Raw genomic sequence first — 13,023 nt, forward strand, 5'->3', positions numbered from 1 at the left:
AGGGGGTTCTGGAGGGAGGAATGGAGGTTTGGGCAGAATTCCTGCCTGCCAGAAGGAGACAGATGGCCTGGGCACCATTTTGGGATGGGAAGCTGAGTTCTGGGGTGTCATGGGATTAATTAGGGGTCCTCTGGTTTTGTTCAGCCACAGGAGCTGTGACAGTGGGAGAGGGGGAAAGGCCTGGGTGCTGGAATGGGAGTGCACCAGAGCCTGGCCGCCACCACTATCACAAGCTGGGACAGGTCTCAGTCTCCTCCCATTCCACTTCAAAGGACAGCCCCAAGGCTAGGTGAGACAGCAGGGCTGGGCCACCCTCTGCGGTGACAGAGCAGTGACAGAGCAGTGACAGAGCAGTGACAGCAGCGTGGCCCTTCCCAGGACACTGCCCAGCACCTGCCCCCCAGGACAAGGGCAGCCAGGGAAGATGGGACCCAGGGAAGGGTGCATGCCAGGGTCAGTGCCCAGTGCAAACGGGATGCAGGGGAGGGTGCTCCACAGGGACAGAGAACCGTGGGTAAGGTCCAGGTCAGGGTGCCCCCCAAAGCTGGTACTGGTGCAGCAAGTGGGATGTGACACCACCCTTGCCTCCTGCCACCCTCCACCCCCATCCCAGGCCGAGAGAGGTGGGAGCCAGGGCTGCGCCTTTACACACTCGCTTTATTGACCCCTTTGTACAAAACTGCTTTTCCCGCTTTATTTTACAAACCCACCACCCACCCTCGGGGAGGGCAGGGTGGGCAGAGGGGACCCCACAACCAGGGAGCACCTGGATGCTGCTCACCCACCCCGTCTCACCTGTGCTGGGGCCCAGGGGGGGCAGCAGTGGTGGGGTGAGCCCTGGCAGGGTAAACACTCCCCCTGAGCTGTGGGGAACTTGGGGATGGGAGGGGATGGGATGGGGGGGCTTTAGCCCCAAAACTCGGCATCAAATCCCGCTGCCTCTAGCACATCCTGCCTCGGTCCCTGTCCTGCCTCGGAGGAATAATAAATAGGCTCAGTGAGTAGGTAAGTTGGGTACTACATAAAGGGCTACAGCTTGATATATCCTCACTAGATAAGAGGGGGGCGAGGGGTCCCAGGGCTCCTCGTGTACCCCCAGTGCCCCGCGCCAGGCCTAAGTGCTCGGGAGCCGGGGCTGGGGCTGCCCGGCTGGCGCAGGGTGGGGGCTACAGGTGGGACCCGGGGGGTGATGGGTCGAGGGGCTCTGGGACGGGGAGAAGGGCCCGAGGGGCAGCCCAGCCCCCCAGTGTGGGGAGGGAGCTCGGGTGGCTCAGCCACCCCCTGCCCGGGCTCCCACCGCTCGTGGTGCCAGCACCCTGCGGGGTGGGCACCCAGCGCAGACCCACGGTGTCCCCTTTGGTCACCACACCTGGCCAAGCTCCACGGATGCCCCGAGAGGGCCACGCTGTTCTCACGGAGCCGCACAGCCCCCCTGTCCCATCCCTCCAGCTCAGAGCCCCCAGCGCCGGGTGCCAGGGGTCCCCCTCGGTGTCCTCGCGCCCGGGTCCGTGCGCAGCCCCGCTGAGCCCGGCTGCCCGGGGTGTGGGCCGGGCCCTACAAGTACGTGTCCTCGCTCTCCCGGGAGCTCAGGCTCTCCTTGGACTGGTGGTGGGGGGAGACCTGGGGGTGCAGCAGCTCCCGGGTCGTGCCGGGCGCCCCGTTGCCCTCGGCCCCGGGGCCGTTGGCAGAACTGGCCGGGCCCTTTTCCCGGCTCTTCTCCTTGCTCTTGCGGGCCTTGGGCACGGGGGCGGGCCCGGGGGAAACGATGATGGAGGGGACGGGCTCCAGCGCCTTGCGCGGCGCGGGCTCCGCCTCGCTGATGGCCTTGGCGCCGTGCAGGCGCGGGGGGGACTTGCATTGCAGCTCTCCGTGCGTCTCCCGCCACTTCTTCAGCTGGATCAGGTGCTCCCGCTCGATCTGACGCTCTGTCACCGGCAGCTCGATGACCTGCGGGGACACTTGTGCCATAAGCGACAGTGCCACCGGAGCTGGGTGTGGGATCCCCCTCAGGGCACAGGCCACCGCTAACCAAGCTTTTTGGGAGCTGCTTCCCATGCTCCACCCACCCAGGGACAGCCCAGTCTGGCAGGACCGGCCAGCTCGGCTAGCTGGGCCCCCAGACCGTCCCCAGCACCTCACCTCCTGCACCAGGAAGGCTTCCTGCATGATTTTGGGGCTGAGGGCCCTCAGCCTCTCCATGGTCTCATACTGGCCCTGGCAGGATTTGAGCTTGTCCGAGGAGCCCAGGGTGTGTTTGAGCAGCACCAGGCCCACCCGGAAGATGATCTTCACTCCTGCAAGAGGAGACACGAGGCAGTGAGTACCAGGCAGGACAGGGTGACACTGCCACCATGTCCCTCAAATGCCGTGGGCCAGCAGATCCCAGTCCCACTAACAGGACATGCAAGAAGGTGAATTTGGGATGGAAAACAGCCCACCTCCACCCCAGGCATGTGGCTGCCCCAAACCTGCCCTGCTACAGGTCCCATGGCCGTGGGGAGTGCAGTCACCCCAGGAAGAGGAGGAGGAGGATGGTGGGAGCTCCCACCTTCACAGAAGAACATGTCCCAGACGCGCAGGACGGAGCTCCAGGGCAGCGTGCGGGAGAAGGCGCACATGAACCACTCCGTCATGTACAGGATGGGGTCGATCTTCTGCTTGCTCAGGTGCTTGTAGGCCACAGGTGATACCTTGTGCAGCAGTGAGAAGAGGATCTGTCCGTCCAGCTGGATGGCTTCCTGCAGGGACAGGGACCAGCATCCCAGTGAGTACCCCAGCCCTGGATCAGCCCCCAGTGCCTGGCCCCAGCAGGGGCAGCCAAGCCTCTACACCTGATATGAGCAGAGCTGTGTCCCATGGATGCTGCACTGAGACCCCCATCCCTGAATGTGAAATGCTTCTGGGAGCCAGAGCACAACAGGGAGACTCTGGGAATATCCAGGCCCTCCCCAGACCCTTTCTTTCCCCATGGTGAGGAGCTGGACAAGTTTTTGGCCTGGAGATTCAGAATCGTGGAATGGTTTGGGTGGGAAGGGACCTTAAAACTCATCACATTCCACCCAATTGCCATGTGGTACCTTCCACTATCCCAGGCTGCTCCAAGCCCTGTCTAACCTGGATGAAAACACTTCCAGGGATAGAGTGGCCACAACTGCTCTGAGCACCCTGTGCCAGGGCCTCATCACTCTCCCAGGGAACAATTCCTAATTCCCAAGATCCCATCCATCCCTGCCCTCTGGCAGTGGGAGCCATTCCCTGTGTCCTGTCCCTCCATCCCTTGTCCCCAGTCCCTCTGCAGCTCTCCTGGAGCCCCTTTAGGCCCTGCAAGGGGCTCTGAGGTGTCCCTGGAGCCTTCTCCTCTCCAGGTGAGCACCCCCAGCTCTCCCAGCCTGGCTCCAGAGCAGAGGGGCTCCAGCCCTCAGAGCAGCTCCATGGATTCCTCTGGACTTGCTCCAGCAGCTCCAGGTCCCTCCTGTGCTGGGCCCCAGGGCTGGGGCAGCTCTGCAGGTGGGGTCTCACCTGGGTGGGGCAGAGGGGCAGAATCCCCTCTCCCCTGCTGCCCACGCTGGGGGCTCAGCCCAGGACACACAGCCAGGGCATGGCCAACCCTCACCCAGCAGCACCCCAAAGTCCTTCCCCCCAGGGCTGCTCCTGATCCCTTCATCCCCAACTCAGACTGATCCTGGGGGTTGCCCCAACCCAGATGCAGAACCCTGCAGGTCCCTGCCACTGCTGAATGCACCATGAACCCTTTACTCACCAGTTTCTCGCTGTAGTAGCCAGGGAGGTACTTCTCACAGATCTGCACCAGGCACCAGAACGCTTGCTGCAAGCCAAGGGACAGCAGGTGAGCACCCAGAGGACATCCCTGCAGCCCACTCCCTGCTCCCAGGGACCACCGGAGAGGGTGGGGAGCAGCAGAGCACCCCCAGGGCGCTTTGGGTTGCCCTGAGCTGGGCACCCCTCCCATCAGCACCCCCCAAAGGGCCCCACATCCTCCGGGAGGTGCCACCTCTGTCCCCTGAGCCGCGTGCCCGTACCTCAGCTGGCATGTGCATGAGCAGGACGGCGGCGATGGGCGCCTGGGCCTGGCAGTACCCCTCCTCAGGGCGGTACAGCGTGTACGCCTTCAGCACCCGGAACAGGTCCTGCTGCCTGCAGAGACACCGGGCACGCACAGCTGGGCACACGGCACACACAGCTGGGCACACATAGCTGGGCACACACGGCAGACACAGCTGGGCACACACGGCACACACAGCTGGGCACACACGGCACACACAGCACACACAGCTGGGCACACGGCACGCACAGCTGGGCACACACAGCTGGGCACATGGCAGGCACAGCTGGGCACACAGCTGGGCACACATAGCTGGGCACACATGGCATGCACAGCTGGGCACACACGGCACACACAGCTGGGCACATGGCAGGCACAGCTGGGCACATGGCAGGCACAGCTGGGCACACACGGCACACACAGCTGGGCACACGGTGTGCACATGGCCCAGCAGCCTTCCCCGTGCATGCCAGGCATGAGCCTGGCTCAGTTCTTGGCTGGGATCCCTTTTCCACACAAACCCGGGGCTGCAGGACACAACAGCTCTGGGAAGCTCGGCCCACAGAGCACACATCCTGCCTGGATCTGGGAGTGGAGGCATAGAGACAACCACCCTGCCCAGAGTGAGCCACGGACAGGCAGGGACCCAGCTGCAAGCACAGGGGCACAGGCACTCCCCAGCACATTGGGAGCAGCATTTTCCTGGTGAAATGGAGGGCACAGGCTGCCACCTCCTCCCTCTGCCCTCATGTCATGGCAATTCCCACCCCACTGGGTGTCAGAGCTGGTCTGAGCCATCCTGTTTTCAGCCAGTGGATGCTCTGCAACTGTGGGAGTATAGGGAGGACACTGGGGACATGAGTGTGGCTCCATGAACTGGGACAGACATTGCCCACCCCATCCATGGCTGCTGAGGGCTGGACACAACAGTAGCTCCACATACCCATGGCCTCCACGTGAGACGAACATCTCATGGAAGGGGAACTGCCGATGGAGATCCCGCTCGATCACATCCAGCCACTTTGGATCTCCTGTGAGGAGGTCCAGTTCCTGGGGAGGGCAAGATTGGGGTGAGCAACACCCTTGACACCCCCCCCCAGATGTCTGAGATCCTAACATACACCCAAGCCTGAGCAGGAGCCACCCCAGCGCTGCCCCCTCCCTGGTGGAGCAGGAGGGTTCCCAGCAGGACTCACATCAAACTTGCCCATGTTCTGCTCCAGCTTGACCTTGCTCCCAGACAGGTACTGCCAGGCACGGCCCCGCAGCGAGGGCGGGATCCCCTTCTGGCACCGCAGCCGGATCTGCGGGACAGACACAGAGACACAGCCGTGAGGGGAAACACAGAGCACTGCAAACAAAGAGACTCCTGGGGCAAGGGGGGAGCCAGGCCAGCACAGGCTGGTCCCCTGCTGCTTCCCAAACAAGGAGAAGTGTCCCTGAGCCCCTGGGATGCAGGGATGCCAGCTGGAATGGCAGTCAAGCACCAGCAGCACGGGGGAGCTGCCAGAGGCCCAGCAGAGGCTCTATGGCTTGCAAACAGCTCCAAACAAGCCTGGCACTGCCTCAAAGGCAGATCCTGCTGGGAGCTGGAAAAGCAAACACTGGAGTCAAGGTGGGGAGTGAGCAGCTCTGTCCCACATGGGAAGCACTGAGGACACAGGGGAGGCTCCCCAGCCCCCAGTCCAGTCCCCCACCCCCCCGTGGGGCCATGGAAAGCAGGGATGTGCACCCTGACCAGTGTCTCAGCCTTTCCACCTGCTCATCCTGGGCAGAAGGGCAGGTCTGGTTCTGTCTCCGTGCATGGCCAGATCCTGAGGCCCCTGGAGGCAGCTCCATGCCCACAGTTTCCTGTGCCCCTGGCTTTCCCTGGCACTGGGCACCAGCCAGGACCAAAGTCCAGGCGAGGCAGTCGGTGCCTACCCTGCTTGGGGAGCTGACCCAGCTTAGCCCTGGAGCTGCCTACACCAGCAGGGACCAAAACAGAGCCCCCAGCATCCCACTCCAACTGCTCATCACAGCAGCAGCTCCAAATCACGCAATGATGGAATGGTTTGGGTTGGCAGGGACATTAAAGACCATCTCATTCCATGGGCAGGGTCACCTCCCACTGTCCCAGGCTGCTCCCAGCCCCAATGTCCAGCCTGGCCTTGGGCACTGCCAGGGATCCAGGGGCAGCCCCAGCTGCTCTGAGCACCCTGTGCCAGGGCCTGCCCACCCTGCCAGGGAACAATTCCTGATTCCCAATATCCCATCCAGCCCTGCCCTCTGGCAGTGGGAGCCATTCCCTGTGTCCTGTCCCTCCATCCCTTGTCCCCAGTCCCTCTGCAGCTCTCCTGGAGCCCCTTCAGGCACTGCAAAGGGCTCTGAGCTCTCCCTGAAGCCTTCTTCTCTCCAGGTGAGCACCCCCAGCTCTCCCAGCCTGCCTCCAGAGCAAAGAGGGTCCAGCCCTTGGAGCACCTCTGTGGCCTCCTCTGGACTCTCTCCAGCAGCTCCACATCCTTATGTGTCCTTTTCCCCACAGTCCTCAGCCAGGGTATGCAGCAAGGTGGGCCCCACAAGCCTGGTGCTTTCCCACGGTCACCCCTCACAACACCCTGCAAACCCTAGCACAGCCTCCCCTCCTCATGCCCCTGCTCGGGTGGCACATGCCAACTGTGCCAGAGGCCTGAGAGCAGTGGCCAACAGCTCCCAAATCCTCTCCTGCCTGCCCAGGGCTGTGTTTCCCTGTTTGCTGGAGCAACTGAGGAGCAGGTGGTTGTTTCCAAGCACAGTTCCATCACCTCCCAAGAGCGTTTGCTGCTCCCTCACTGGTTGTTTGCACGGGCAGGTTCCTTTGTGCTGGCAGGAAACACAGGGGACGATGCCCAGGGCTGCTGTGGGCAGCTCCATGGCTGCTGACAGCTCCCATTTCCAGCCAGCTCCCCTTCCTGCTGACTGAGCTGCCAGGAAGGAAACTGCCTCGCTGGGTTTTGGTTGGGCAGCCCCTCCAGCTGGCCGGGCCAGCGCCGCCAGGGCCGAGCAGCTCATCCCCTTGGACCCACGTGGGGTCCCACTGTGATCTTCCAGGGACTGGGAGTGTGTCTGGGCTGAGGGATGCTGAAAGCAAGGTGAAGCTGGAGTGCTGCCCGGGCTGGGAGAGCAGTGGGAGCTGCCCACCCACACGTCTGCCCTCCTTCCAGCACGCGGTGCTGGCACAGTGCAGCACCATGAAGGATGTGGGGTCAGGCTCGGCTGGGATCGGGGCCAGGCAGGGAGCGTTTTGGGATGCTGGAGAGGTGCAGGTGTGAGCAAGCCCAGCAGGAGCTGGCCCAGGGATCCACGGGCTGCCTGCCAACCCTGTGAGGCAGCCAGAAAAGTACTGGGGTTTTTCAGAGGCTCAGGGAGCTCCCCCAGAGCAGCAGAGACCTGCACCAAGCAGGCTCCTGCCAGACCAAGGATAGTTGACAGCATCCAAGGCCAGGCCTGGCAGCCTTCCCTGAGCAGCCCCAGGGATACAGGCACAGAGCAGCATTCCAGAGCAGCCTCTCCAAAGCTCCAGGCATGGATTTTTGCTGCAGGACAGACCATACAGCACATCAGCCCCATGGAGACTCCCAGAGGCTCGGGCCAAGCACAAGGGAGCTGCTTTGCCAGGCACAGGGCTGCTGGAGCCCTCACCCCATCCCAGAAGGCACCCTGTGGCACATGGCTGGAGAGTGGTGGAAATTGCCCGTGGAACAAAGCGCCTGCCTGCCGTGGCCCAGAAAACTCTCCCAAATCCTTTAAGAGCAGCCAGGAAACAGATGAGGGATTCCGGTGTCATTCAGCAGGCACTGAGTAGGGACAGCACTCTGGGCACACTGAGGAGACTCTGCCAGCATGGGGAGGAGGATGAGGAGAAGGCCCTTCAGCCACTCTCTGGCACTGCTGTCCCATGCCAGCAGCCTCACTGCTCCCAGCAGACACACAGCAGCAACCCTGGACTTGCTGCATCCCAATTCCTGCCTCATCTGCAGGCTCAGGGATCAGGGAGCCCAGCAAACCAAGCCATGGAGCCAGCACACCAGGAGTCTCCCAGGACCCCCGTTCGCAGACCAGTGTCACGCGCATCAGACTCAAACATTTCCTACACCGAGCTTTTTTTGGTCTGCAAGATGCTCAGAACAGAAGTTTCCATGAGCAAACAATTCCCATGGCTGCCTGTAGGCAGCCAAAAAAGCCCTAGGAAGGCTCCAGCCCGGCAGGGAAGAGTTGGAGGCAGAAGTGGGCTCCAAGTTCCAGTTTCCAAGGGGAGTGAACAGCCCATTCAAGCCAGTAGCATCATGCAAAGGCACCCAGACACCTGTCTGCAGGGAACCAGTGACACCAGGCTGCTCCAAAGGGACACCGCTGTGCCTGGCTGTCCCTCACTGCCACCTCCCAGAGGTGACAAGGCTGTCACTTACCTTCTTGTGTTTCTTGGCCATCCACTTGTCCCAGTTGTTGAGCATATCCAGCCACTTGGACTCCCGCTGCCGGAGCACCTCCAAGGGCACCTCCTCCAGCCTGTGGGACCGGGAGGGAGAGGCCGGTCAGTGGGTGCCTGGCTCTGTATGGTGCTGAGCCCCCTGGCCTCCCGAGCACCCTGGGTGCCCCCGTGCCCAGGTGGCTGCACCCCTCAAGGCGCAGGGCTCAGGACACGCTCGGCAGCTGCCGGAAGCGCTCGCCACCCGTGAGTGAAGTCACTGCAGCAGCAGAGCAGCTCAAACCTCTCGGGAGCAGCCTGCACTGCACACAGCACATGCTGCAGCATCCCCAGGGACACGCCAGGAAGGTGAGGGATGAGCAAGACCTGATCCCTGTGGCGGGGCCCAGCTGCACGCAGAGAGAGCCGGGGCCATAAGCATCGTGTCATTCACACAGCTCCAGCCACACTGCACTCCCAACGCCTGGCGCTGCTCCAGGCCCGGCGCCGAGCCCGGAGCAGGGTCCCTTAGGAGGGAGGGGAGTGTTTTCCAGAAACGGCTCAGTCTAGCCAGGGAATCCGATTTAACCCTGCTGAGGCAGGGGGGATGCTGCTGAAATGCCAAAGCCGGCACCGCGGCCTCCAACCCCCCGTGGCACCACATCTGTGCAGAGATGGGTGACAGGCAGCTCGGGCAGGCCCAGGCAGGGACATCCAAGGAGGGCAGACGCTCCTCCAAGCCATCAGTGAAGACTCGATGCCTTCTCAGGCTCTGCTCCACACTGTCCTGTGGCCACGCCAATCTCAGGAAGAGTCAGATCCTTCCTGAGGACCCGAGGCCAGTGGCCTGGCGCTGAGCATCCTCCAGCAGCCAGGCCCACTACAGGACACGCAGGCCCTGCCTCCTCCCTGCACATGCCGAGCCGGAAAGCAGCGGCAGGGTGAGCCCAGGGCCGCATCCAGCTGGCAGCGCTGCCCCGCGCCCTGCCCAGCCCTTCCAGCCGAGTCCCACCCACCGCAGCGGGTCGGACGGGGCGAGCGCGATTGTTCTGAGAGCAAGCCCGCTCCCAAAGGATCTGCTTTGCTTGGCTCCCCACCCTCCCCAGCACGGCCAGGCATGGCCGGCAGCTCCCCAGCCCGGCATGGGGATGGAGGCAGCGCTGGCCTCCAGCCGGGGCTCCGCGAGGCGTGGGAAGCTCGGGAGCGCGGGACGCTGGATACAGGAGCTGGCTGTGGGCCTGCTGGAGCTCTGCCAGCACAGACTGGAAGCTGTTCCCAGCTGATGGCTGCTTGGCAGCGGGCAGGGAGCGAGGACCGGCTGCATTTCATATGGCCCAGGCGGGAGGGTGCGGGCACTCCAGGCGGGAAGTGACAGATGCCCTGTGTCGGGAATGCGTTCCTCTGCATCCACGCTGGGTGACAGCCCCACAGCTCGGCCCCTCGCGGTGCCCTCACACTGTCCATGGATGCTCGGATACGCTGCCTGCCCTTCCTGTGCTTCCCCTCCCAGCAGGGCAAACCCAACTCCGGCAGCCACAGCAGGAGGTCATGTATTCCCCCTCATCCCCTCCTGGACAGACAGTGAGCCAATAAAGGCCTGGAGCAGGCCAGGATTGGGCCCCAGCACATCTGTGGGGTGCTGCAGGAGGCTCAGTCCCCAGTGACTGCAGCCACCATACTGTCAGCACCCATGGGAGCAGCCACTGGCCTCCAGCATCACGACCTTCATCCAGAGCTGCTGCTGCCTGCTGCAGGGACAGGGACACCCACCCCAGAGACAGCCACAGGAATGACAGCCAGGACAAGCGTCCCCTAAATGTGGTGTGTGCTCAGGACAGGGTACAGCACCACGGGAAGGAGAGGTCACACCACTCCCACAGTGCCGAGGGACAAGGTTTATCACCCAGAGTGATGCACCTTGCCCAGCACCAACATTCCAACCTCCAGCACCTTTTTACCCCACAGACCCACCCAGTAACACCCACAGGCTAAGGGGAGTCAACACTGCTCCTCACAGACAGGGAAACTGAGGCACAGCTGGCACCAGAGCACTCAGGTGGGCAAAGCCCAGGGAGCACGCTGCAGGCGATGTCCCAGCAGGAGAGGAGCCGGCTGCCACGCGCTGCTCCCACTGCCACACCGACTTTCTCTGGGCGTTGCTGTGAAAGCAGGGCCAGGAAGGCAAACGCCAAACACGCTGCCGAACCAGCTCGACAGCAACAGCACATTCCTGGGTGTCAGCACCACCCTGGGGCCTAGCGCCTCGGGTTAGCCTCACTTCCTCCGAGGGTTTCCTCCGCGGAGCGGGGTGACCATGGTGCCCAGCACTGCCAACAAGGGGCCCTTGGAAAGACACCATGGTCTGGCCTCCTTGGCTTGACAGAGGCCAAAAGTCCACTGGAATCACTGCCTGGAGCTGACCAGACACTGACCTCGTGTGCTGGCAGCTCCCTGACCCCAAATGGGGTGGACACCACTTCCCAGCCATTCGCTCTCTTCAGAGGGAGATGGGACAGCTGGAACAGCTTTTGGGGCTCTTCACACAGCCATCACAACATCATGGAAGGGTTTGGGGTGGAAGGGACCTTAAAGCTCATCCAGTGCCACCCCCTGCCTTGGGCAGGAACACCTTCCACTGTCCCAGGTTGCTCTCAACCCCATCCAGCCTGGCCTTGGGCACTGCCAGGGATCCAGGGGCAGCCCCAGCTGCTCTGGGCACCCTGTGGCAGGGCCCTAGCACCCTCAAACGGAACGATTTCTCCCAGATATCCTATCTAACGCTGCCTTCTGACAGAAGGAAACCATTCCTCCTTATCCTGTCACTCCAGGTCCTTGCCCAAAGGCAGGAGTCCAGCTTCCCTTGCAGCCCCTTTAGGCACTAGAACGGGTTCTAAGCTCTGCTCGGAGCCTTCTCTTCTCCAGGCTGAACACCCGCAGGTCTCAGCCTGGCTCCCTTGTTCACATCCCGGCTGCTGCGGCCTCCGCCGCGGGCACGAACGATGCCTGACAGCGGTCCCGGGCGGCCCCGCGCCCAGCCCGGGGGCGGCGGGGACAAACCCCCCGGGGCGGGGAGAGCCGCGGCCGGCCCGGCCCGGCCCAGCCCCAGGCCCGGCCCTGCGGGGGCCGAGCGGCCGGAGCCGACTGGGCCGGGCCTGGGGCGGCTCCTCTGCGCCTCGGTGCCCCAGTGTCCCCCCGGCCCCTTACGGCCCCGGCCCCGGCCCCCCTCACGGTCGCCCCTCACGGCCCCACTCACGTCCCCTCGGCGCCGCGGCTGCCCACGATGAAGCCGAACTTATCGACGCGCCGCTCCTCGGGGCCGCCTCCGTTGATCTCGGAGTCGGAGCCGAGCGAACTAAGCTCATCGCCGCCAGGGTCGGCGAGGCTCTCGCGGGTGCCCGCCAGGCTACGCCCGCCGGGCGAGCTGGGCCCGCCGCCCCCGCGGCTCTTGGCCATGGCGGCGCCTCAGCGGCGGCGCGGCCGCTCCGCCATGCCGGGACACGGCGGCGGCCACGCCCCGCCCCGGCCACGCCCCCTCCCTGCACAGCCATTGGGCGGGAGCAGGGACTCTGCCAATCAGCCGCCGGGATTGCGGAAAGGAGAGCCCGCCCCCGAAGCTGATTGGTCGCGAGGACGAGCAGAGCTGTCCGTCAAGTGCCGGCGGGTGTCGGTGAGGGGCGGGGCTCCGTGCGCCGGCAGTGGGGCAGCGCTGGGGTGGGAGGCACTGGGACCAGTATGAGACATAACAGGATGGACTGCGACCAGCATGAGGCATAACGGCATGGACTAGGACCAGTATGAGACATAACGGGGCTGTACTGGCTTCTGCACGAGATATAACGAGCTCTGTTGGGGTTGGGACCAGTACGGGCTATAACATGCTGTACTGGGATTGGTATGAGATACAACACAGCTGTACTGGGACCTGTATAAGGGGGCTGTAGCAGGACCAGACAGCCACAGTGGGACTGTGCTGGGGCTGTACTGGGAGGGCACTGGCATTCCAGGAAGGCTGGATACTGGGACTGCAGGAGGGTTGTGCTGGGAAGCACTGGGGCAGCCACTGAGATCTGTTTCCCTCTCCACAGCTGTCCCTGCCCTGTAGATCCCTCTGCTGTGTCACCTCAGAGTCCCCAGCCACAGCACCCCAGACAAGTAAAACCAGCCTGGCTCTCCCAAAAATAACACACCAAAGGATTTGGAGGAGACTGGGATGTGCTGGGACCTGTCCCAGGTAAAGCCTGCCAGGGGCAGGTCCATCCCATCTCCAGAGCCCAGTGCTCCATTTCCTCCCTCTTACAGCACACAACAGGGGGGATTGGAAGGATCCCTCTCAAGGTGGTACCGTGCCAAAAGGAAGAGGGAATGAGGCTCCTTAAAATCAGCAACTCAACCTACTTCCAGATTTTTCTGGCAGCCAGGCCTCACCAGTCCTTGCCCCTGAACTGGAAGGCTCTGATGGCGCTTGTTTTGTACCAGATCTCCACACACACAGTCTGTTGCAGCATTCATCCCTCGGATTTAGATGGAAACAGGC

General features: G+C 63.2%; 1 protein-coding gene across 1 annotated transcript; it reads right to left on the bottom strand.

Annotated features, from left to right (window-relative positions):
- Window positions 1-637: 637 nt before the first annotated feature.
- TBC1D10A (TBC1 domain family member 10A) lies at window positions 638-11,977 on the bottom strand. Its single transcript, XM_036393457.2, has 9 exons — window positions 11,743-11,977; window positions 8,491-8,590; window positions 5,260-5,367; window positions 5,007-5,113; window positions 4,041-4,155; window positions 3,761-3,826; window positions 2,549-2,738; window positions 2,140-2,294; window positions 638-1,947 (listed from the first exon to the last, which is right to left on the bottom strand). The coding sequence occupies exons 1-9, from the start codon at window positions 11,940-11,942 to the stop codon at window positions 1,555-1,557; spliced, it is 1,434 nt and encodes a 477-aa protein (XP_036249350.1). The 5' UTR covers window positions 11,943-11,977; the 3' UTR covers window positions 638-1,554.
- Window positions 11,978-13,023: the final 1,046 nt, after the last annotated feature.

This window comes from Molothrus ater, chromosome 18 (genome assembly GCF_012460135.2).
Source record: "Molothrus ater isolate BHLD 08-10-18 breed brown headed cowbird chromosome 18, BPBGC_Mater_1.1, whole genome shotgun sequence".
Taxonomy (NCBI): Eukaryota; Metazoa; Chordata; class Aves; order Passeriformes; family Icteridae; genus Molothrus; species Molothrus ater.